General features: G+C 38.6%; 1 protein-coding gene across 1 annotated transcript in view; it reads right to left on the minus strand.

The window, feature by feature from the left end:
- The window catches only part of LRP2 (LDL receptor related protein 2), a 180,200-nt gene that overhangs the window by 149,198 nt on the left and 5,338 nt on the right, over positions 1-25,664 (minus strand). Inside the window, exons 2-4 of the mRNA XM_077829918.1 lie at positions 12,261-12,368; positions 9,434-9,556; positions 6,715-6,831 (exon numbers count right to left, since the gene is read on the minus strand). Coding sequence (XP_077686044.1) covers positions 6,715-6,831; positions 9,434-9,556; positions 12,261-12,368 — 348 coding nt within the window. The remainder of the gene's footprint in view (positions 1-6,714; positions 6,832-9,433; positions 9,557-12,260; positions 12,369-25,664) is intronic.

Raw genomic sequence — 25,664 nt, forward strand, 5'->3', positions numbered from 1 at the left:
ATAAACAGTTGTGAGGAAAATATAACCAAGCAATAATAATACTTAGCAGATTAGCTGTAACAGTAGCCAGTGGAAGCAGCAGACACTGACTTCTGCCACATGATGCAGGAGTGTAACCTCTTGTAACCCTGACCATGTCCTATGAGAGGGGCCAGGGAATAATGAGCAATCTCTTACCAGCACACCTGCATGTCACACCTCTTATTACAGGGACATTTTCAAAACATTTTACAAACCTTAACTTATTAAAACCTCTTAGGGTAGTCAGTATGGTCTCCATTTTAGGGATAGGGTAACTGGGGCAAAGGCTGAGAGGTTAAGTGATTTACCCATTCTAGGAACTCAGTGTCCAAATTGGGATTAAAACTCAGGAGCTCCTAAACCTGTGGTCAGATCATCAACCTCAATGAACATGTCCTTCTGGGAGGATTTCCCTTCTTCCCTCATAGCCCCACACTGCAGCGACCTGCCTGGATGACAAGGCTGGATCCATGTAATTACCCTTTTCTTGGCTACAGCAGTCACTGCAGAGTAGAACACAGAGATACCAGGTGCCCCCACTCCAGGTATAGGTTTTTACATTTTTAAATTGAGAGGATGGCAAGAGGGGTGGGGGAACACTATACTTTACCAAAATAGGAAGACAGCTCAGTATCACACAGACCTTAGCTATTTATGGTTAAAACACCATTTGTTATCAAATCATTCCTGCAGAAAGTTTGCATTTTCATTCTGCATTTTTAAGTGTTAACAATAAGTATTTTAAAACTGAACTAAGAGTTAGCAGTTTTCTATACAACAGACAAGCAAAGTGATGCATTTATTTAATGAGATAAGAAACCTTATTATTTTTATGAAATAAAAACAGCTTCAATACATTAATTAAATGGCCTGCTGCTGAAACATTTTTCTGTTGTTTATCTTAGCCTTTTACTGCTAATGGGATTATTAGCAAGGACAATGGACTGTGGCTTTGAATCTTCATGTTGTATTTTACTACAGGTTTAATTGCTCAGTTACTTAATATTGGTGGCATTTTGCATTTGACTGGTCTCTTAAATATTGCCACTCATTCAGAAACAAACTGAGTCTTTATCTTCTTTACAATTTAAATCTGCTTCCAAAAATAATTAACTGGCACAACACTATACAAAGTTCTGCTGTGAGAGACCTGTCCACTAAATGTTTACATACACTTTACACTCTGAGGAAAAATGGCAGCAATTTCAAATGAACTTTGATGTCTCCTCAATAAATTGTGACCACTCTATATAGATTTTTCATTTAAAAACGCTTTAGCACAAATTACTTGTGCTAGAGGAAAAGTCCAAATTAATGATATTTCTCTTACCATTTCTTTGCATCAACATGGATTAGAAAGGAAAATGACTGGATGGAAACAAATAGTGCTTACTAATATTAACACACCAGCTGCACTGCTAGCAAAGTATAAAATCTAATCCCCATTTTATAGTATATCAAATCACCACGATTCATTATGATTCATGGTCTCTGCTTATAGCCCCAGTCCTTGCAAAGACAGAGGTGTAAAATTCACCAGCTCTTTGGGGATGGTCCTCTGGGCGCTTACATCTTTCTCATCCTCATCTCCTCCCCCCACCACTACTTTTTCTCCACCAAGCAGTCAAGTCAGAGTCGTCACCCTTCTGACTAAAAAAGACTGTCAACAGCAGTCCCCAATCAGCCAGAGTGGTTGCTGCTGAATGACATGGGGCAGTTCTTCTCCTCAGGGCTCAATGTGCTGCCTCCACAAAAATTCCAGGATCTAATGACCCGTGGAGTAATAGATAGGGCCCAAGAATGGGTCTCTCACCCGGCAGTGGAGAGCAACACTGCTAAACCATGCAACAGGCCCAATTCCAATAACTTTAAACCAAAATCTTTTTTTTCTATTTATCTGGGAGCATTAAAATAAAAACACAGAATATCAAAGTGTGTAATTTCATTTTCAAACATTGTTGTGTTTGCTGCTCAGAGCAAAGGATTTTGAGTTCTATTGCTCGATCTGCCATTGACTTACTGTGTGACCTTGGATGAGTCAAGTACCCTCTCTATTCCTGATTCTACCCATTGAGAAAATGGGTATAACATCATTCAAGTACATAAAAGGTTGTTACAAGGAGCAGGGAGAAAAATTGTTCTCCTTAACCTCTAAGGATAGGATAAGAAGCAATGTGCTTAAATTGCAGCAAGAGAGGTTTAGGTTGGACATTAGGAAAAACTTCCTAATTGTCAGGGTGCTTAAGCACCTTGGAATAAATTGCCTAGGGAGGCTATGGAATCTCTATCATTCAAGATTTTTAAGAGCAGGTTAGACAAACAGCTGTCAGAGATGGTCTAGAAAATACTTAGTCTTGCTCTGAGTGCAGGGGACTGGACTAGATGACCTCTCAAGGTCCCTTCCAGTCCTACGATTCTATGTTCATCTATTTTACAAGGAGTTTGGGAGGCTAATTATTGTTTATAAAGTGCTTTGAGACCCTTGAATAAAAGGTGCTATGTAAATACAAATTGTCACCATCAAGTTTTTCACTTCACAAGAATGTTTATTTTTAACAATATTTCATTTTCAGGAAAGCTATTTTCCCCAAAAAATATTCTGAACATTTGCTAAACAAAGGCTAACACCATCTCTTTTCTCCTAAGCTTTTCCAGGACACAAATGCCAAGCTGTGCAAAATATCTGTCCAGCAGTGGCATCTGTTCCTGAATCCTTGGCAGACTCTTCAGGCATTTGTGCTGGTGACTTTAGAGTTGGCTGGAGGTCTATCATGTGGAATAGCTCCAAGCTGGCTGTCTGGGCTGCCTTTTATTCCAGCATACCATTGGCTTCTAAATCACTTTTCATTTTACAGACAGCACTCATTTTTAGCCACTTGTAAGTAAGGGATAAAAGGCACAGGCTGTTGGCTGAGTAAGTAATATGCTGGTTTTCTTTTATATAGCATGTACACCAGCCTTTTTTATGTAAATAAAGCCATTAGTGACTTTTTATTTCTTGTTGCTCTATTAATGACCCAGTATCCAAAGCTCTACTTTTTTTCCAAATCTGTTTCCTGATAGTGTATTTTGTAGTTCACTGCTGTCTTCTTGCTAGCAACACTGTAAACACCAGCACCTGCTTCGTGGTCTATGAGTGTAGTTTTTTATTATTATTAACGCTATCAGTAAGCATGCTGATGTACACTATGTTAAGTAGGTGTTAGGCACAAATGACACTCCCTTGAAAAATGAGGCCTCTATTCTGTAGCTCAGTCAGTAGTCTCTTCCATGACCATGAACTCTAGGCCAGGACTTGGCCTATGTGGTGTCACTAGGCAGTCCACAGCTATTTTAACTCTGCGGTTGTGGGAGATAGACTCGAAGAGCTATAGGATCTGTCTGTGTCCAGCAGGCCCAATGAAAAATCCTCTTTATACTCATAATGACCCAGTTCTGTCTCTTCTCTGCCATGAGACGCTCCGTATAGTCCAGAGTTCAAACTGGAGGAATCCAACACTTTTTTTCCCCAAAGGGGTAAGATGTCCTCAAAGAAATGAAACTGAAATTAGAGAAGAAGCACAAGTGACCATAGCAGCCTCCACTTTCTCGAACTCACAGCTACTAGCTGTTCCAAAGCAGCAGGCCCCAAGTACAGGGGAGGCAATGGGTACACTTTACTAGAGTCTGGTCCAACAACAGACCCAGCCAGAAAGCCCATCACCATGAGAAAAAAATTCAGGCTGAATTGTGGATGTTTTAGTTTGATTCAGTGTTATATATCTCGGTGAGTATGTTTGTGCCTATACATCTATGTGGTATCCAGATCTCACGTGATCTTGCAAGATTTACCTGAGCCAAATCAGAAGCAATGTTAAAACAGAAGCAACATTCCAAACAGTGATCTAGCCCTCAAGGATACTTAGATGGCTGAGACCATACCCCAGGGACAGGGAACAGTATCTCCAGGGTGCCTAGAGAGCATCTGTCACTTGTGTATCATTAATATGTGCACCATACTGCCATGTTTGGCTATCAATACAAATCAGGCAGCCAGAAATGTCAAGAGCTTAAAGAAAGGGAAAGAAAAGAAGCCAAAGGACAACAGTCAATCCTCCAATATTTCCAGATAGATAAGGCCCCTCAACAGCCTGGCTCAAACAATGCACAAACTAAGGAACTGGATAAACAAAAACTGCAAGGTGACAGTGATTTCAGTATAAAGACTGTGGAAACTGAAGAAAAGCAGCCAGATTAATCTTGTGATTCCAATTTAATGACTTTCAAAGATAGTCAAGTAATATTACCACCAGACTTAGAGGAAGATTTGCAAGAAGCAGGAGAGAGAAGTGCTACACTACTTATTAAGTCATGCTTTTTACAAGATCCAGTATTGTGGCCTAAACGCATTACAGATTCTCTTTATCAAAAAATTGTTCTATCTGGTCCTCCAAATTTCGAACCAATGCAGAAGCTAGTGAAGTTTATCCAAAAGCTGTTAACAGTCATAGTTTTGCTACATTTCTTCTGAAACGTAGGACTTCCAGCAACAGAGAAAAGATTCTAAGAGACTGGCTTCAAGTCTACTTTTGGAATAGAACTTGATCTGCTACCACTCATCTGACTTAATGAGATTTACAAAAAAAATACAACTAATTTTCAGGGAAGTGTGTATAGCCCTACGAACATTTTGCATAATGCCAATGACGGTGGCAGAAGCCAAAAGAAGTCTTCAGCAAGCTGGTACTCATCAAAAACACAGCAGGCGATCTACTATTGCATAGGAACGCTTAAGTCACTTAAGTGTGAACTCATAAAAAAAGTTGACTTTAGTGAGGTCATTTGTGAATTTGCAACTGAAAAAAGATCAGAAAGTAAAGCTGTAAAGTGATAAGGCTCATCTATGCCATTTCAGAAATAAAATATAATTTTTTCTTTCATTAATTATGGTCTCTGTGGAGTAGGTTGGGCACTCATGTTATGAGTTTGCCTTGCGCCCAGTGAAATGTTGCTTGGGGGGCCTGCAATGCAGCCCCTTGGGTAGTTGTGCATATTACTTATAGAAATCTTAGTAATATATGCAAAACACAGTATGCTCAATTCTGACCTCTAATCCACCCAGATAACTCCCGTTGACTATTAGGCAAGACAAGGTAAGCATTGACCATTAAATATTCGACCAATCTTGTGCATGAAAAGTTTGCACACATATATATTGTGTGCACAAATCATACATTTGCATGTATAAACAGGAATCTGGTTACACAAAATGACGCGCTGTGCTTTTAAGTAACAACTGTCCGGGCAATTAGCTATTTTGCTTGAGTAAATTTGCATTCACAATGGTTGTGCATGCAAATTTTGCAAGTGCAACTTATGAGCCAACTTTTGAACATTTTGTTCTTTATATTTATATATACCTTAAGTTTTCCCTCTACTGAATGTTACATTATTTGTAAATCTTTGATAATATTTAAATTAAAATTATCCTCTTTTTGTCTTAAAATATATTTTTTTATCCCAAAGCACCCATTGCTTCCACATTATCATCCTTCTGATACACAACTGGTGGCGCATACATGCTTACTTTCTTCTTCCCTATGTATAACTGTCTCTTCCTTCAGCGCCAGTGTATACTGACTCCTTCCCTCCCAGTGTCCCCTTCTCCCATTCACCATCTCCTTCTCCCACATCCCCTCCTATGATGTTTCCCACGCTTGCCTCCTCCCAAATGCACAGTAATTATTCAACATCCCATTGTCTTCACCTTCACCCTCACTGCATACAATGCTTTTTTTCCCATGTCCCATGAAATTGTCAGAGGTGAAAACCTGGCCCCATTGAAGTCAACAGCAAAACTCCCCAGGCCAACACTTAGATTCTGACCATGCATGTGCTTACCTTTACACATTGAGCAGTCCCACTGAAGTCACAGGACTACTCACATTGCACAAAATTAAGTAAATGCTTAAATCTTTGAGGGATCAAGGCCTTGAGCTGTACTTTCCTTGTTAGGCATCCTAATAATCACTGAAGGAACACACTCTCTACTTATGGTTATAAAGCATACCACAATATTTGATATAACCCCAGCAGATGTTACACATCTGCATAAAGCACTATAGACAATAAGCAAAAACAAAGTCAAACCTCCTACAATTTTTCTGTTGACCACTTTTATATTTAAACTTAATATGTAACTTTTAATTAAAACTACTTAAGAAAAAAACAAAGACAAGAAATGCTTAAATTTCCCCTACATTATTTTCAGGCAGTTGACTTAAAAATAACACACATGAAATACCTGGGGCCAAATTCCATCTTTAGATACGTGGTCACAATCCCCACTAAGAGCTATGCAAAGATTTGATTATAGAAGTTCTTATGGAAAATGAAATATTTTTTAATTTTCCAAAGTTTAAAAACATTTTAAAGATGTTTTTAAAATGAAAACTTTATTATTGCTGAGACGGGCAAACGAAAATGTCCCTGACCATAAGGCAGCAGTAGGGACTTAATAAGTCTCACAATAATGAAACTGTATCAGAACATCAGCTCTAATCCATGAAAGAATCTGCAATGAAATTCTGATAACAAGAAGCATATTGTGGTCATTTCTGTCCATCAACAAGCCCCTTAATCTTACAAATTGATTAAAATGCCAAAGAGAGACAGGATGAAACCAGATCTAGTGCTAAGATTTAAAAGACTTACGGCAGCCTCTCTCATCTGTTCCATCAGTGCAGTCTTTAACTCGATCACACGTGTAACCAGTCGGGATGCATTGTCCATTTGAACATGTGAACTGCTGACTTGAGCATGTCCTCCCCGCTGCAAAAAACAGTTAATTTAGATTTTCACCAATGAAGGACCTACATGCAGCAAAGTACTTCTCCTCTTCCCCTTTTTATTACTGAGTCCCTCTCATGAAATACACAATCTTTTATTACTTGACCTTTGTGTCTCGGGCAGAAATAAAAGTCACCTGCCAACCAGTGGGCACGCCACTCAACCATAATGCATTTCCTAATGCACAGCCACTGCTCCAACCCATGCCAAGGCTTCGAAGCACTTAATCTGCATCGTCATGGATCCTGCAGCCTCATCTCCAATTTTTCCTCCATGCTTTGAGGGCTGGTTTGTCCTGTGCCCAACACAATAGGTTTCCAAGTCCTGAGTGAAGTCTCAGGACACTACTGTTACCCAAATAATAAGTGGAACCAGCCACAGCAGGCCCAAAACCATTCCGCCAGCTACTGCAGGATAGTTCAGGATGGCCAAAGTGGCATGCAATCTTGAGCCTATCTACCATTGCCGACATGCAAGGAGAGTGGAGTATGATCTTGCCTTTAGTCAGTAGACCATGCTCTCTTATGGCTGTGATGCCTTTACCTGGCGTGCTAACTTGTTCCCCCCACCTCATGCTCTGGAAAGTGCTGTATGGGATCCTGGTCAGCTCTTGTACAGAGACTCTCTATGCCTTCTTCCCTCACTAGTGCTCATATCACGGGCTCTGCTGTTAGGGCATTAACCCAGTTAGAAAAGTGAGAAAGTAAAACTTGGAGTAAAACAAACTTCTCTTCGTTCCAATTGTGTGTGCCTTTCAGAATAGCTCTCATGGAAAAAAAAGTTTTAAGCGTTCTAGGAAGGAGCAATACAAAAGTGCCTTAAATTAATTAGCATCAATGCATATTCCCAGAGGTGGCTCCAAAGCAGAAGCAGCAGGATTTTACTGTGCAGTCATTGAGGGGCACTTTCTAAATTGCTCACAATTAATGGGCACACATAGAATGAAGGCAAGTTACAGTGACACAGTTCAAATCTTGACCTAAAGCCTTCATTGGATTTTGACTTTATTATCTACTCTGTCCTTAGTAGATATATAACTAACTAGTGTCTGCATCACATACGCAAAGGAGAATGGGGGCAAAAGACAGCCCAGCTTTATTCCCCTCAGCAGCAGAGATAGAAATGAAGTTTTAAGACCATGTGCCTGGACTATGATCCAAATTCTGATCTAAGTTACACTCATGAAAATCCACCAAAGTCAGTGGGGTTTAACAGGTGTAACTGAGCAGAATTTGGCTTATTAACTGTAGAGATATTTAGATACTTTAAATAAAATGTCAAATCTTAGGACCAAAACCAATCTGTGTAAGAAGAAAAGCAAATAAGCCCGATCCTACTCAGTCAGAAGTCATTTGTTTTCTAATGATATACCAAAAATAAGTTATAGCTATTATTTGGACCACCCACATCCCACGCACTACCAAATGCTAATAATCTGAGGGCAAAATCTGACCTAATGCGCAGCAGCCAAATCACTCAAATCACTGTTTGTTTCTATGGCATAAAACCCAACTGATATGTATTAGTTACAATGTCTGATTGCTTGAGCCCCAGTACCTCTTTCATTACAAATTAAGCACTGGTTACTGAATTCAAACAGCTAGTTAGAATATTTAATATCTTACCATCAATACTGAGAAAAGAAACTGGTCTGTAGCTATTATACTTAAAATAACTTATTTTACTAAAGAAGAAAAGGAACATTAAATATTTTTGTTCATAAATACCAATCCATGCATGATTAATACATAGAGTATCATCAAAATATTTCCCTTCCAAACTGAAATATTAACATGATTTATGTACTAGCTTTAAGCTATCTAAGTGATAATGGAACATAACACTATTAGCAAACGTGAGGGCTTTTTGGGATCTGAATATAAGGGATAACAGCTCTGTTCATTATACAGTGAAAGATTGCAATGTCGGTCTAGTATCTTATTGAAGAGTTTCACCAGATATGGCATTAGAATCTCTCTAAGGGTTTGTTTAATGTCCCTTAATTACTCTTCTCTACTTAGAGATTTACTCATTTTTCCTTTTATAGATTCCAAACCTTTTCCAGGGAGAAATGTAGTTTCTTTTTTTGATTCTGAGTTTGATGAATAAAAGTTTTAGTAAAGAATGAATGAAGAGGCTCCTAACTGAGGGTGATTGAGAAGCGTATAACTGTTCATAAAATGATGTAAATTCGCTATTCAATTTTTGTAATCAGGTTCCCTATTACTTCTGTAACGGATACGCATCTTAAATTTTCTTTTCTTTTCTATTTAAACTGAAAAGCCAATTATTTTTCTACTTTACTGCAAGATTTGGAGAGGTTTTATTAACCTAAATAATCCCTATCTAGATTTATTTGATTATGTTTTATTTCATTATTATTTTAGTGTATTCCATTTTCAGCAATTGTTTATTACAGAGATCACTCTGATAAAAAGTTGTTATGCTTGCACTAGCCTTGTTTATTTGTGTGCGTGTCTGTGTGTTTGTGTGTATGTCATGCGCTTTATGTAATCAATATGTTCACATACAAATGGTTTGCACTTTCATGATGTTGGTGTAATGTTCTGACGGAAATACTTACGGCATTGTTGATGCTCATCTGAGCCATCTTCACAGTCCTCCTCGTCATCACAAACCCATGACTGTGGAATACACTCTCCATCGGTCTGACACTGAAACTGATTTCCCTCACAGGTAGGTTGTGCTAGTACAAACAAGCAAATCATTTGTTATTTCACAATGTTTATTCAGGAGAGTGTGCTTCACCTGCATGAACTAGCATCTGAGACACCTATAGACAAAAGAATAGGAATGAGGCGTTCTACCCTGGGATTACAGTTCTTGGACAAGACCTACAACTTTTGAGCTAAAGGGAGAGGCCTCTTCCAAATTAAGCACATGATTTTCCTTAGTGGATTCATGATGCAGGGCTTGGGTTGGAATAGTTTAAGTTCTACTGTCCCTGCTCTTTTAATTACCTTATAGGTGGTGTGATGGGGCAAGGCCAGATGGCTATAGAAAAGTGGTGAGAAACAGGTATGTTAGCCCCAGGCTAAACAAATCCCTGTTACCATGGTAACCAAATGGCAGTTGCTCCAGGTTAATCAAGACACCTGGGGCCAATTAAGATCCTTCCAGAAAGCAGTGGAGACAGCTAGGTTGATTGGGACACCCAAAGCCAATCAGGGGCTGGCTGAAACTAGTTTAAAGCCTTCCCACTTAGTCAGGTGGGAGGTGTGCGTCAGGAGCTGTAGAAGGGAGCCAGGCTGCTGGAGAAACGGATCAGTACAAACCTTATCGGGCACAAGAAAGGAGGCCCTGAGGTAAGGGTGACAAAGATATTGAGGAAGTGGGGACTGCTGTGGGGAAGTGGCCCAGGGAATCATACTCATCCTATTTCCAAAAAGTCGGCTACCAAGAGCTGCTACTATCAGGGTCCCTGGGCTGGAGCCCGGAGTAGAGGGTGGGTCTGGGCTCCCCCCTCCCTTCCCTGACTAATCACGGAGGCTGGGAGACAACAGAGACTGTGCGAAGGAGGATAACTTCTCCTCACCTCCCTTACTGGCTTATGATGAAAATGGGTCAGTAGGCTGTGACCCTTGCCTCTACAGAGAGAAGGGCTATGTGGAGGGTCACAGTGAGCCTCTGAGGCTAGCGTAATCCACCAGGAAGCGTGGGACCCACTGAGACAAGGTCGGAGCTTTGTCACAGTGGCTATTAAAAAAAGAAAGGGGAAAAAAAACTGTGAGCACAAAGAGAGACAAAATAGACGTTTGAACCTAATTCTGGAACAGTTTGCCTAGCCCTAGTTAATACTCATCTTGTGATTCACTAGCACAACACCATCCAGTTTGATTTGTGCCGGGCCTCTCTGTTTAATGACCCTTCTCCCTGAGATCATGTCTTCAGACTCTGCCAGTTCACAAGCATTGCAAGCCAACCCAGCAACAGTCTGAGCCCATGGGATGAGATTTAAGGATTACCCAACTATGTAAAGAAGCCATTTAAAGAAGTGATGTAACGCTGTATTGCAGCTTCATAGATGAAGAATGCATAATTAAATTAGATACAAGGAAAGGGTTTAGCTGCATATCATAAATATTATTTTGGATTCCTGCTTCAGGAACAAAAATGAATATTGAGTTTCATTTTAAAAATATATTTGTGTTCTGTTGATTTAAAATCTGTGTAGGTACTTATATGGCCCCAACATTATACTATGTGAGTATAATTAGAAAACAAGATAAGCCAGTTAAACAAAACTGAAATTCATTTTCACCCTCCATTTTTATTTTTATTCCATTTGTAAGAAGATGAAAACAAAAACAACTTCACTTATTTAGGGAAATACATTAGGAGTGAGATTCTGATCCAACTGAAGTTAATGCAAGTTTTGCTCAGTAGTTTGTTCAATAGCACCATGGCTCCTGTCTCAGAGGAAATCATTCAGACTTAAATATCTTGGGTGACGTGGCCAGTTGACTCAGAATGGCAGTTATTTCTAATGCAAGATATTCATCCAAAACACCGTTGGCTTTGCACTTGGCTGACCTATTAATCAGAAAATCAGACAGTCTGGCTGCAGGAACTACCCCCCAATTACTGCAAGGCTCAAGCTGAGAAGAGCCAAGCCAATGTGAGAGGAAACAATGTAAATTAGCCTTTTCACTCCAAATCAACTCAAGGACAAAACCTGGCCGAACTGTAGCATAGGCTAACTGGCACAAAGGGTTCCGAAACCTAGAAGAGTGCTGGCAGATAGCAAAACGTAGAAGGGTTTCTGAAAATGGGGAATCATGTCTTCTTGTTTGTAACATTTTTAATAGACACACATTTTAAAATCTCCATAGTGATTCAACTGAAATCTGTCAAGAGCCACAGAACCTTTTTTCATACATGATACAGTGTACCAATTAAATGTGTATGATGCCCTCTCGTGAACTTGAGTGACCATGAATACCAAAGGTTATATCCATGCTGACGACTGTGGTGTCTGTATGTGTGCACCATTCAAGTTCATTGCAGTAATATCAATTAGCCATCTACACATGCTCAGAGTCCACAGACATCAGAAAAGATGTCCTTATTAGACATATGGCTATGGATATTGGAGGGAAGTGCAGCATGTGACCTGAATCTCTTTCTAAGGGTGAGTTGGAAATTTGGCACTATTCTAATATCCATAGAACCGGTACTACAGAACTCAAGAAACATGAGTCTCAATTAGATTCCAAAGCCATTGCCCACCAAACCACGAGTTTTACACCACCTTTGTTCTGTCTCTCTCTAAGAATTAAGAGGCTCCTCATCATGGCATAGTGTACCATGAGCACCGTGGTAGCTGAGAATTCTGAATATTGTAAAAAAGTGGAAATGCTTTGAATTAATGCAGTGGATATTCCACTTACGACAACCAGCTTCATCCGTGTCATCCGAACAGTCCCTTGCTCCATCACACCTCCAGTCTGCAGGAATACAACGGCCATTCCCGCAGCGGAACTGCCCACTCTCACACCCTGCAACCAAACAGCAAATCGAGAAGCTTGGTTATAGCGTCATATCAGAACAGATATGGGAGATTGTTCCCATCAACAGTTCAGGGACACACTGAGAACAATCATTTTAAATACATTTTTTCAGGTAAAACAGTGGGCCAAATTCCACATTCAGTTACACCCATGCAAGCCCACTGAACTTCCATAAGGTTGCCCTGATGTAAGAGAGAGCAGTATTTGACCCAACATTCAAGTGTAATAACTCTTAATATAGAAGGCTATTCCTATCTAACCTGTTGTATAGTCTCCTTCAATAGTCTACTTTAATAGTCAAACAAAAGGGTAAAAGAAAAAAAAACCAAGGAAAGGTTTGCCAGGTATGGAAGCCTTCTAAGACAAAAAATGTCCATTTTCATTTCATGGACTCAGGTTATACAAACTTAAATGAAGGAGGAAAATGGTCTTCCACATCATTTCTGGAGCCTAAACATTAGCCCACCCCCTTGTAGTTCCTGAGTATTTAAGAAAAATAAAATAAAAAAAACCAAACCCAAAAAATCAGAGTTAATCCCCTTAGCTGCTGTGGAAATCTCATTTTGCCAGCCCTGTACTGGTATCTGGTTTCAAAACGTTGATACATATTTTTTTTTTAATAAAAAAATATATAAAGTCCATCTCTCTGCAGTACAGGGGAAAATATATCTCCAATGAACATCTTAGTAGCTTTTTTTAAAACAAGAATCTGAGCTTTAAAACTCTTTCTCGCTGATCAAAATCTGACCTGCTGTCAATCAGACTCTAAAAGCCACCACCCTATTTGCTATGTCAGTGGACTGAGGACCTGATCAGATGGTTCTTGCTCCCATGTGTGAGAACAGCAGGATCAGGCCCTTACCAAACATATCTAGTGAAGTCCCTTGATGCCACAAGAGAATGAAATACACTGTTTATAGCCACTAGGGGAAACATGATCTAAGTCATAGGGGAGAGGAGGTGAACATTTAGCCAATTTTATGGTCCCCAAAACTGAAAAGTCGTAACTCTTTATTAGTTTCACAAAGTTCTATTTCACAGCCTCAGTCAGCACCCAGAAGCAAAGAATACTGAAAGAACAGAGTTAGTAGCAAAGATCAACTCTTAGAACATCTAAGAAAAAGCAATTTCCTGTTAATTAATAATCAAGTGATGAAATTACCATTCAATTATTCTAAGTGACTTGTCCAAAGGAGATAACTTCACTAAATATAAAGCACAGACACCTACTCTTGAATTCACAGTGACATAAATAAACAATGTGTTACCCTAACTTTCATGTAAAACCAGACATACCAACACGGTCACATAAGCACAGTTAAGTGATGTATTCCTAAGGGATATAAGCAAGCTACTTTATGCAAGGAATGTTCAAATCTGATTGTCTGGTAGTGACATCCTGATTTATAATGTATCCTGCAAATGGTCAAAAATTGCACTCGGGTGAATGGTGGTACCGAGTGGTACAGGAGTATGTACACCCAAATACCTTCTATAGACTAATGTACGATGGTGGTTGGTGGTGCAGGTCTGGGGTTGGTGGTGCAGGTCTCTTATCAACTACCTTTAAAACACAACAACCTCCCTTGCAAAAATGCCCTGAAAGAATGTACAAGTTCATCCTGGAATCCCAGACCCTCTCACTAAATTCTGCCCTACAAGACAACATTTCAATTTGAGACTCTTAGGGCCTTTTTAAAGTTTAACTGTTAAACACAGCATATATTGAACAATTTATCACTTAGAACTATTATTGGAAGTAAAACAATCTGTTTCTACATTTATTGCATCAGTAGCATCCAAGAATACAAGAATCCTAATAGCACCTGACTGAAAAAGAAATTACAATACAGAGTTTAATCAACATCCAAAGGGTTTCAGGTTTCTAAATGGGAAAAGTATATGCTTAAAAACAAACAGCGTGGGAAATAATTTCATTGTATATTATACCATTAGTTTCAAATAATTAACCAGCAAATGTTAAGCATTGTCTATAATACTAATATTTTCTTTTGCCTTTCTTCTACTAAGTTATTAAACATATCCTTATGGTGACATAAAATGAGATAACACTGGTTACGCTTTTTGGAAAACATTATAAATACAGCAGTCTTCATACAGCATAAAAAACTGTAATTGAATGTAAAGAGTATCTGCAAACCAACCAGTTCTTTTACACTCTGCAATACTTTTAAAAATTATAGTTCAAATCACTCAGAACTACATACAGTAAGTGCTGTACCAATGCCCATTTATACAATTCATCAGCAGACCTATTATAATTCATTTAATTATGGTATCAGTCTTTTCAAATGTAATCTTCCATGCTTGCTTATTTCTCCTGGAAGGCTGAGGTTCTGAAATAACTTTTCAAAAAAGCAAAACAAACTGATGCTTCACATATCATTGCTTTGTATCCTCTCAGTACAAAAGTACTAGTACATTAGATAGTACAAAATGATTGTTTATTTAATAAAGGCAGAGGGCTCTGGTTGAAAATAAATTACGGGTGATAAAGAAGTAACAGTAATCTGCAGGTTCAAAGACATTTCTCAAGAAGGTTTTAAAAGGTATGTTGTTTTTTTCAAACTGTGATCAAAAGAAATGCTGGCCATCAAAAGGAGGAAGTATGCAGAGTACACACAATTATTGAATCCATTGCTAGAAATGTCCACCATCCAAAAAAAATTAACACTAAAATGACTGATTAAATGAATAAAAATAATTTCAGAAGTAACTCCAAGTGACAACCCATAGAAACATGCCCCTTGTTTCAAAATAGAAACTGACATCATCTACTAAAACCAGCTTCTGAAAGCTTTATAATAGTTTGTGTTCAAGGACTGAACTGATGTAAGAGGCAGTAACCCTTGTTAAACTAAAGTATTAATTTGGGGACATATTCGGGAACCATTACTCACAACAAATAGCACTTACTCACATGAGTAGTCCATCAAAGTGAACAGGACAACTTGCATTATTAAGTGCTATGCCACATATGGATGCAGAATCTATTGCTCTACACTAGGAGGGAGATGTTAGAAGATAAGGGGTGTCCTCTTGTTAACTGACATTAAGTGGAAGACTGGATTCACTGAGGGGTTAGTAACTACTGACATCCTATTGTATCAAAGAGTTTCTTTTTAATAAGTGTCTTTTTTAAATGGTAAGGCAGTTCATAAATTAGTCCGTGACTGCCAAAAAATTAATACTAATGAGCTAATTTTAGTAGAAATGCTGATTTATCATGGCAATGCTGACAAAGCCAGACACTTCTTTCAGGCAAACAGAATCCTGTTAGCAAGATTCCTGCAGGAAATATTGTTGGGTTTAAAAATACACAATCAATCATTAAAATTTAGTCTTTATTGTCTTCCTTCATATTTCCTAAGATGAAGTGTCTAGGTGACTTTTGAAAGTTCAAAATCTAGAGAATTATTTTTCCTTGCTTTAATTTGATTATATTTTTTTACCCATGGAACTGCGATGAAACTATCACTCAAATACAGACCAAAAAGACAGATGGTAAGATTTTGTGAATCCCAGAAGAACTCATGCAAAGTAGAGTCCAAGGTTGTTGTTTATTTTAAATAGTATGGCTTCTAACTTTTCAAAAATTGATGAATGCCTGTTTCAATTTTTAGGGATTCAAGAAAGCAACTGGAAAAAACAAAGCTACCACATCCACTTTCTTATAAGGCAATATTGCACTGAAGAATCCAGCCCATAGCTTAAAATGTATCCCTGGGGAAATATACAGAGAGAGTACTGTTCCTGAGGTTTCTGCTAGACTTGCTGTCTCTGGTCCTTAAGCTACAACTGCTGCTGCTGCACCTTCTGTAGCAGTGTCTGGGATTCTCTTGTAATAGTCTCCTGAGTAAAGATGTCTGGGATTCACAATCCACTTAGGTCAAAACAGAAAAGGCCAATTTCCATGGCACAAAGTAAGCTACTTGTACAAAAGATAATGCAGGATTATGACTTTCTATTAGAAAGCATCATAGAGTGATCCTGTGAGGAGCAAAAGATTTGGGGGTAAATACTTATAACCACGGCATAGTGATCCTGGCCTATAATTCAATATTAAAGATAAAACTATATATGGTATCAAAACAGATGCAGAATATCAAGCCTTACACTACCACAATACCACGCCTGGATAGCTGTATTATTCAATGCAATTGTTCCCCAAGACAATTTAGGGCAAAATTTTCATTTACATCAGTGTAAATCTGGAGTAATCCCCCTTGTCTTTAATGGAGTTATTCTAGATTTACACTGTTGAAATGGATAGAGAATTTGGCCCATTGACTGCATGGGGTTAAAGTGTTTAAATGAAGCTGATGCTAAATACAGACCCAGTGACCCTCTGAGAATTGTAGTAAAGCTCCATTCACCAGCTAACAGACACTATCCAATGCCACACTAGGCCATGTGGAACTCTGCCAGGTGGCAGTGGGTGAGGGTAGTGCAAAGCCCTTTCAGCACAGAGGTTTTGGAAGCTGGAGGCTATCTTTAATTTGTAGGTTCAGATCCCTTATGGATTTTCAGCATAAAGGCAGTTTGTTAGGACTTTCCTATTCCTATGCTATATTTGACCCATATTCATATTTGATTCATACTCAATCCTAATATATATTTGGATAAATATTTAGATTGAAATCTAAAGTCTACATTCAAACCTTCTACATTCAAGCCCAAATGTGATGCACAGTGCACACGCTAAACTGAAATTTGTCCAGGGAGGTAACCAAATGCTGTCTTACAAGAAAGACATAGGATCTGATCGGGACCTGAAGCCTTAGAGCAGGGGTAGACAACCTATGACACGTGCACCAAAGCCGGCACACGAGCTGATTTTCAGTGGCACTCACACTGCCCGGTTCCTGGCCACCAGTCCGGGAGGCTCTGCATTTTAATTTAATTTTAAACGAAGCTTCTTAAACATTTTAAAAACCTTATTTACTTTACATACAACAATAGTTTAGTTATATATTATAGGCTTATAGAAAGAGACCTTCTAAAAACGTTAAAATGTATTACTGGCACGTGAAACCTTAAATTAGAGTGAATAAATGAAGACTTGGCATACCTCTTCTGAAAGGTTGCCGACCCCTGCCTTAGAGTTTGCATTCAATGAGGTAGACTAGATATTTTTATTCACCTTCTCTCACATAATAAAGGAACAAGGAAAACTCCATATGAATTCCAAGAAAGAAGCAAGCATAAATCAGCTAAGACCGTTTGCTTGCTTTTCTTCCACCACAGGAACCCACTCACAGATCACATACTGATGCAAGCTTTCTAACATGACACCAGACTGCTTTTTCCCACAAAAAAGAAAACTGCGGATTACTAAATACTTAAGATACTCCTATTTCAAAAAAAAATTCATGTAAATTTAAACCTTAGTTTATTTAAAATTATTTGGTGTACTAGTAATAGTAAACTGGCAGATTCTAGGTCTCATTTCCTAATGAGGTTGCATCTCCCAGCCAACCTAACAATCTTGATTGATGGAAAAATGTTATTTATATAGGCCTTTCAAGTGCTAGCATGCTTAGCCCCAGCCTAGGACTACTGTTATGACTGCTCAGGGGACAACATTTCCCAAGAAACCCTGTTCTCGTGGCTCTCAAGGAGAGATTGGAAGGGAACTGTCCTGAACCATGGACAAGGTTCCCTCTGTAGTGAGGGAATGAGGGATGTTCCAGCCCATCCTGCTCACAGACCACCAGTCTCTGGCCGTAAACAGCCAGCATTATAAGCAGTGTCCCCCTCCATGATCATATCCCCTGTTCAATTGTCAGGGTTCCTGGAATGGGGTAAAAGTGGCCCAGGAAGGTCTCCCACCTAACTTTAAAGAGCAAGTACACCCCGCTATAGTCTCTATTTGTAAAATATATAAAGGTCAGTGACTATTCATTAGTGTGTGTTACGTACTATATGATGTTAAATATTAGTATTGTGTTGCTAATTAAAGTTATAAGAAACATGCAGAAGAAGCAAATAGAGTAGATCATAATGAGAAACAAAGAGGTACCTGCCAAAATTATGCTGTTAAATTCCACATTTATACATTAAATTGATATTTCATTGCAATAATAAATCTACACAAAATAAATACTCTATCAAATAATGTATTGGTATTAAAGGCAAATTATTCAAACAAAAAATCATGTTAAAACAAAATACCCTTCAGCCATGTTATTGTGCTTTCTTATTAAAGGACACGTCCTACAGATTACCTTTGGACAGCAACCTCTTTGGAGCAGGAAACATGTCTTCCTAGACTGAATATCTGGAAACTGCCATTTATTTTACAGTGCTGGATTAGTGATTTAAACAAATTAATTAAATAAATGACAGTATCATTGTAGAAGAATCTTTAGGTGCGTATCTGAGCATAACTTACACTCCACACTGCTCCCTCTTCTGGAAGATCTGCACATACAAATGAGGCTGTGGGTTAGGTTTTCCTTTAAGGGAGTATCCCAGGGAATATGTAGACCGGGGAGCTGTGCTGATTGGGAGCCGGAGCTATGAAATGAGGGTATGAGGGCTTCTAAGTAGAGCAGCAGTAGTATTGTACCTGGGGACTCCAATCATGGACTAGCACCCCATTGTGCTAGGAGCTGTACAAAAAGAGAATAAAGATGGTCCTTGCTCCAAAGAGCTTACAATCTAAGTATAGAAGGTGTTGTGCTTCCAGTACCGTTCAAGATCAACAACCAAGGAATGCCACATGCATGTTGTGTTACGTCTTTCACTTCCCTAAAAGGCATTCTGCCATAACTTCTTTATTATAAATGTTTATTAAAAGTACTTTTAAAGGTGTCCAGTATAAAATTAGTTGTACTCTTATTTTACAAAATTTATTTTGTGATTAACTTTAAAGAGTCAGAATTTTCGGTATTAACTAAAAAGAAAAGGAGTACTAGTGGCACCTTAGAGACTAACCAATTTATTTGAGCATAAGCTTTCTTGAGCTACAGCTCACTTCATCAGAATGCATCCGATGAATTGAGCTGTAGCTCACGAAAGCTTATGCTCAAATAAATTGGTTAGTCTCTAAGGTGCCACAAGTACTCCTTTTCTTTTTGCGAATACAGACTAACACGGCTGCTACTCTGAAACCGGTATTAACTACTAGCCTTTACAAAATGTCAGTGATTTCAAATACACTGTATGGAAATAACATGTTCTGCACTAAATTGGATAATATTAATCAGTTGCCTTCACATTTGGTATCTTAATCCATATAAATCAGCTGTGATTGTATTAGCTGGATAAGTGAAGCACACACTGTGGATCTCTAGTGAAGCACACTCTGCTGAGCTCTACTATTGCTGTTCAAAATCTCTTTGTTGTGAAGCACATTAAATATGCAAAAATCTATTCTAATTGACTAAATTACATGAGGAGGAGGAAGAACAAGCAAACTGGAAGAAAGTAAGAGGCACCCTCAACGACTCACAGAAAGAAGCATCCCAAGCATTTTCATAAGAATGAAACTGGCTAATAGCCCCAAGCCTGCTACAGAATAACAATTGGGCAATGGGGGACCAAGTGTGAAAACCTCCACGAATTGGAAGTATTTACAACTGTATAGCATGTGGAAAACAATGACAAAACCCATGCTCAGATAACTCTGATGTGTCATGTATAGTATACACCACTGGGAAATTCTGATGAATGCAGTTTCAAGCTACAAAACCATCCTCTCAGGAAGCCACTTTTAGTTGAATGGTTTTGAGGTACTTTTAATAAACTTCCTATCCAATCAGCTGCTTGCTCTCAAAATTAAATCTCATGCCACTGCCAGATTTAATTAAGCTGGATGCAATTAAGTTATCTATCCTAAGAGGTGATGAGTCCCGGCAGCTCCAGGTATCAGCCCCAAACAATGCTTTCCAAATGCATTAGGCAAGACTGAATCTTAAATAACTTGTTTTTAAAAATCCATTATATATTTCATTGATATATTTAAGAAGACACAACATATAATAATTTAAAAAAAAATGCCTGTATTGACCCAACTTTATTGGGGAATATTCTCATAAATTCTTCAATGCAGGAAAAAATAATTGTAGGTATTAGTTAAATGCAAGTTGTAAGTGCACATAACAAAAGATACCTCTCTCTCCCCACAGCACATCCACATATCTATGGTCAAATCCGGCTTGCCTTTACCACTCGAATAGCACCACTGTAACTAATGGAACTGCCCAGGCAAGTAAGGCAAGTTGAGTTTGGCTCCTATGTTCTGTCTTCTAGAAAATTATTTGTTTGTTCCTTAATTTAGACACTGCTCACTGAAGTAAATGGCAAAACTCTCACTGATTTCAGCAGGAGCAGAAGCACATAAGGATTTAAATTATGCTGTCTTTGCCTCAAGCATTTACCCACGTAAAATCCTTGGATCCCGTCCTGCTGCCCTTTTTCACGAAGCCCAATGCAACTACTCACAAAAATAAGGGATGCAGGATTGGACCCCTTTATCTGCCCAGTTTTTAATCATTCCAGTCGTCTTTTGAAAGAAACACACCCATTGCTGCAGACAGTCTATATGCAGACAAAAGCAAACATTGGCTTCAACAGGAGTTTGGCCCAGGTAAGGACTGAAGACTGGAACTGTATAAACTATATGGGCAAAAGGAAATTTTACCAGCTGGAGCTGCGTCTACACTGGGAGGGTGTGCTGGTGTAAATATAGTGGTATAGCTGCTATAGCTATACTGGGCATAGCGCTACTGGCTAACCTTTTCTGGTGTAGACCTGGCCTCAATTTTAATTTTCTTCTCACACGGTCTCAAATCCAGGCTCTAGCACAAGCCCCACAGCACTGCAGTCCGTGCCCCACAAACCAAGTCAGCTGACCTGGACCAGTCGCAGCCATGCCACAGGTGTTTTACTGCAGTGTAGACATACTCTTACTTAACTCTTTATGCACAATTAGTAGTCCTATGGAAGTCAATGTGACTATTCCCAGTGAATAAATTAAGCATCTGCATAAGTCTTTTCAGTAGCGTGGCCTTAGTGTGGTGGTAACCAGGCCAACTTTTCTATCTGACTAGGCATGGTAGCACTGATCAGTTTACAGTCTAACTTGCCAAAAACGGTGCTTGTGATTTATTGCTAACTAACCCGCCAACAGGATCATTTAAACAGAAAAAAAGGTGAAGTGTCGGGGGGCAAAATAGATATGTGACCTTTATCACTAATAGGTATGATTACTTAGCTGTCATAAGTCATCTGTTTTCAAATTTTGCTATTGCCATTGTTTACTTCAGCGTGTTTAATTATTTGTAAATTATCAAAGTGCCTGTTTCTTCCCCAAATTGATGTCCAAATTCCTAAAGCACTTCAGGCATTTAAGTTTTGATACATTTGCCACACCCAAACTAGGTCAGAAGGGTCATAGCAATTTTTTATTTCCACTATTAGACAGCCATTTCTATATACTAGACTGCATTCAGTCACAGTACAAATCCCATAGCAGGAGATAACTCCCTAGCAAGTGCTCAGGGAGTTTGTTGTCCTCCTCACTCAGGCAAAACTCACACTGAAGAAATGGGCTTTTTGCCTGATCAAGGAAGACAGAATAGGCCCCTCAACGCGTATCTGAGATTCAATTCAGATTTCCTGGTGTTCTGCCAGTTCACATTTGTCAACATCCAGATTAATTACTACAGTGAATACCTTTCAAGTAGCCACAGAGGTAATGAAAAGAATATTAGTGCTTCAGTGCATTTACACAATATTTGGAGCTAAACTGGTTTTAAATGGTGAAGTGGGCCAGGTTTTTAAAGGGCGCCCTGGGGCTGGTTTGAAAAGAGAGAGGAAGGGCAGAATCTGAAAAACTAATAAAGAAAGCTCCTACAATCGCAAGCAAGAGGCCAGAAGCACGTCTGCTAATTTCAGACCAGTATGTACCCTATTCACTACAAGTGCAATAGTTTAAAAGCCTATTATACCTTGTAAAAGTAAAAATGAATGCATGAATAGCCTTTTCATATGGCAAAAATGCCAATATTAGTTACAGTAGCATTCTTGTCATGTTTTTAAATCTTCCATCTTGTTTATTTTATCATATATTGGGCCCAATCCTGCAATCTTTGCTCAAAAGTAAACGCATGAGCAGCCCTCTTGAAGTCAAGTGCTATCCTTACACGAGAGAATTTTAGCGAAGTATTCCCACTAGTGCTAACACTGGTTCCTTGCAGCTCTGATGGGAGCCCTACTGTAAGCAAGGCTCTGGGGGCTTACATGTTAGTTAAGCTTACTGAAGAGCAGGTTCAGCTGACACAGCATTAGTCATAGTTCCAGTCACAATTAAATGAGAGCTCTCATTGGTGCTGACATGGTGGGAGCACCAAATGGAATTTTTTGGGTAAACTTTCCTATTTTAGGCATGCCTGAAGGAATTGTTCACATGAGTATAAGGCCTGATTCTGCAGCCCTTACTTCCCCAAACCAAAGGAGAATCACAAGAGTATATTTCAGGGGTTCTCAAACTGGGGGTCGGGACCCTTCAGGAGGTCGCGAGGTTATTACATGGGGGGGGGCCACGAACTGCCTCCACCCCAAACCCCACTTTGCCTCCAGCATTTATAATGGTGTTAAGTATACAAAAAGTGTTTTTAATTTATAAGGGGGGGTCGCACTCAAGGGCTTGCTATGTGAAAGGGGTCACCAGTACAGAATTTTGAGAACCACTGGTATATTTCCTTGATCAGTAAATGTGCATCAAGGTTTTTTGAAGATGAAAATCACTCCATAAGTGCTAGACATTATTATTTTGATTCCTGCAACATCTGTATATGATACAAATTGGTTTGTTCCAACCATGCTGCAAACCACAATAAAGGCCCCAATCCTGCAACCTGTAATATACAAGCAGACCCCCATACCCAAATAGCATCTGGGGCTCCAAACTGGAATTGGGGGGGGTGTGTGTGGAACAAGGCCTACCCAAATATGAAAAAAAAAAAGAGAGAGAGAGAGTCAGAACATCAACTGTCTAAATCCATTTATACCAGCTGAGGATCTGACCCCCTTGATGTTAAATAGGAGTGTATAACAATACAGTCAATCAAATTCAAACCAACCAGATTATTACTGCTAAAATACAACTGTTCAGAAAACAAAATTAGTCTCAATTAACTCTTACATGTCTTTTTTTTAATCTAGAACAAAACTACTAATAGTGATCCTTAGATCTCAAATCCAGTTTAAGAATTGCAAAACAAAGAAAACATTAAAAAGCTTGATACCAACAGTAAAAGGTTATTGTGGAATCTGCAGAAAACTATCTATTCCATTCAACATTTCCATGTTTACTCATTAAGCTTCATTTTTTTAAATCATTCCAAAAAATGTGCTGAGCTGGAGGAGCAAAAGCTAATTAATAAACTGAACATTCAGTAAGAGAGTGGACTTCAGACCAGACCTCAAAATATAGTAAATTATTAAAAGAAATTTTTACCACCTACTTTTTAGTGTCTGGTTCTGATACTCCCTTCCCTTACACTAGTGCACTTCAGGAGTAGCTCAGCTGAATCAATGCAATTAAACTAGTTTAAGTGAGAGGAGAATCAAGCTGGAATTGGTTCAAGATATCTCGTAAGACTGAAAAAGGAAAACAAATCCATGATATATCATTAAGAAGTTATATCAAGAAATATATTTTAGTTTTAAAACGATGACATTTCCATCCTTTAGTTGCCAGACTTAATGTAAACTATTAACAAGCAGATAATTGACTTATTTGGTTGCCATAGCTACTTAACCACAGTGACACAATCTTAACATTAGCTAGTCTTTATTCAGGTGTCAACCTGTAGAGGATTAATTAAGAAAAATCTTCTATGCTTCTCACCAATGAATCTTCTAAAAAGTGTTGTTTCTTTTTCAGCTTCCACTCAGAAGATTATATTGTGCCATCAGTTTTTAAGCAGAATTTAAAATGAGGAGAAACGGGGCTTCTGCATCTGTAATTCTGAACAGCTTTAACAGTTTTCCAGTCCTGAAACAGGTTTGGTTTTGTCCAATAAAAGTGAACAGTATTGGATGCAATATATCATAGATCTAAGATATTGTTTCAAAAATGTGTGGGGAATGCTAAGCATAACTTATTATTGGCAGTCAAATCCTGAAGGTCGTAATCAACTGACTTCAGACATTTCCCTGAGTAAAATACTGAAAGACCCACAGATTTGGCCCTAAATAACTAGAAGAAAAAACAAACACTAGTGATCTTTGATCTCCCAATAATCTAACAATGCAAAAGGCGTATACAAAGTAAAGGCTCAGAACAGCGTGATTGATTTCACGTCAACCCAGGAAGCCCAAAAAGAAAAGAATTAAAAGGCTTTAATGAAATTGCATTCTAACTTCCCACAACTTCTCCCTCCCCCTCAATGAATCTTTGCTCATTTCCTGCAAAACACATGGAAAGTAAATCTGGATTAAAGTGGGATTTCATTGCTCAAATTTCCAGTCAGCTCAATATATAAAAGAAGGTTTTGATTTGCTTTATAGGAAGTGTTGCATATGCTGCACATCTATCTTAGCTCAGATCTTCTTGAATGTCCTGTCCCTGTTTGTCTTGACTCCTGCAGCTTAATTATTTACAGTAATTCTAGCAGTCGGTGAAGAATCTAAGTCTAACCAGGTGTCAGCTAATTACTGCTTTCAATTTTTAACTGAAATTTTGTTTTTTAATGCTATTCTTCACTTTAAATGATTACTTAGCAAATTCCTGATATACTTCGCTGCCCAGGATATAGAAAAGGAGTAAATAATTAAAGAAAGATCAAGACAAGTACTAAAAGTAAATTACTCATTTAAAAAAAAAAAACCTTACGAAAACAAATACTGACATTAAGTTCATAGAAATGTCACTTTTATCAATTAAAAGTTAAAAAGATTGTAATGTATTTCACTGATGTGTATTTTTAATTTTCAAGCCATCACAACTCCCCCTCCCCAAATCAGAGGTCCCAGTCCTGGTCCCATTGAGGTCCGAGGGTATTCTGCTGTTGATTTCAGTCAGAGCAGATCAAGCCCAGCATTCCTTTTATAATGGTTCACTGACAGAGTACAAGAAAATTATACCAGTGCAGGATTTTGATAAACAGTTCAACCTAAAGGTCCTCTCCCATATCTGCCTTTACCAGCAGTACAGACTGTAAATTGGACGTATTCATTTTCTTTTCAAAACAACTACTTGACTTTTTTTTCTCCCCTTAAGACCCAAATCCTCCCTCCCCTGTGTAAAAC

This window comes from Eretmochelys imbricata, chromosome 11 (assembly GCF_965152235.1).
Source record: "Eretmochelys imbricata isolate rEreImb1 chromosome 11, rEreImb1.hap1, whole genome shotgun sequence".
Taxonomy (NCBI): Eukaryota; Metazoa; Chordata; order Testudines; family Cheloniidae; genus Eretmochelys; species Eretmochelys imbricata.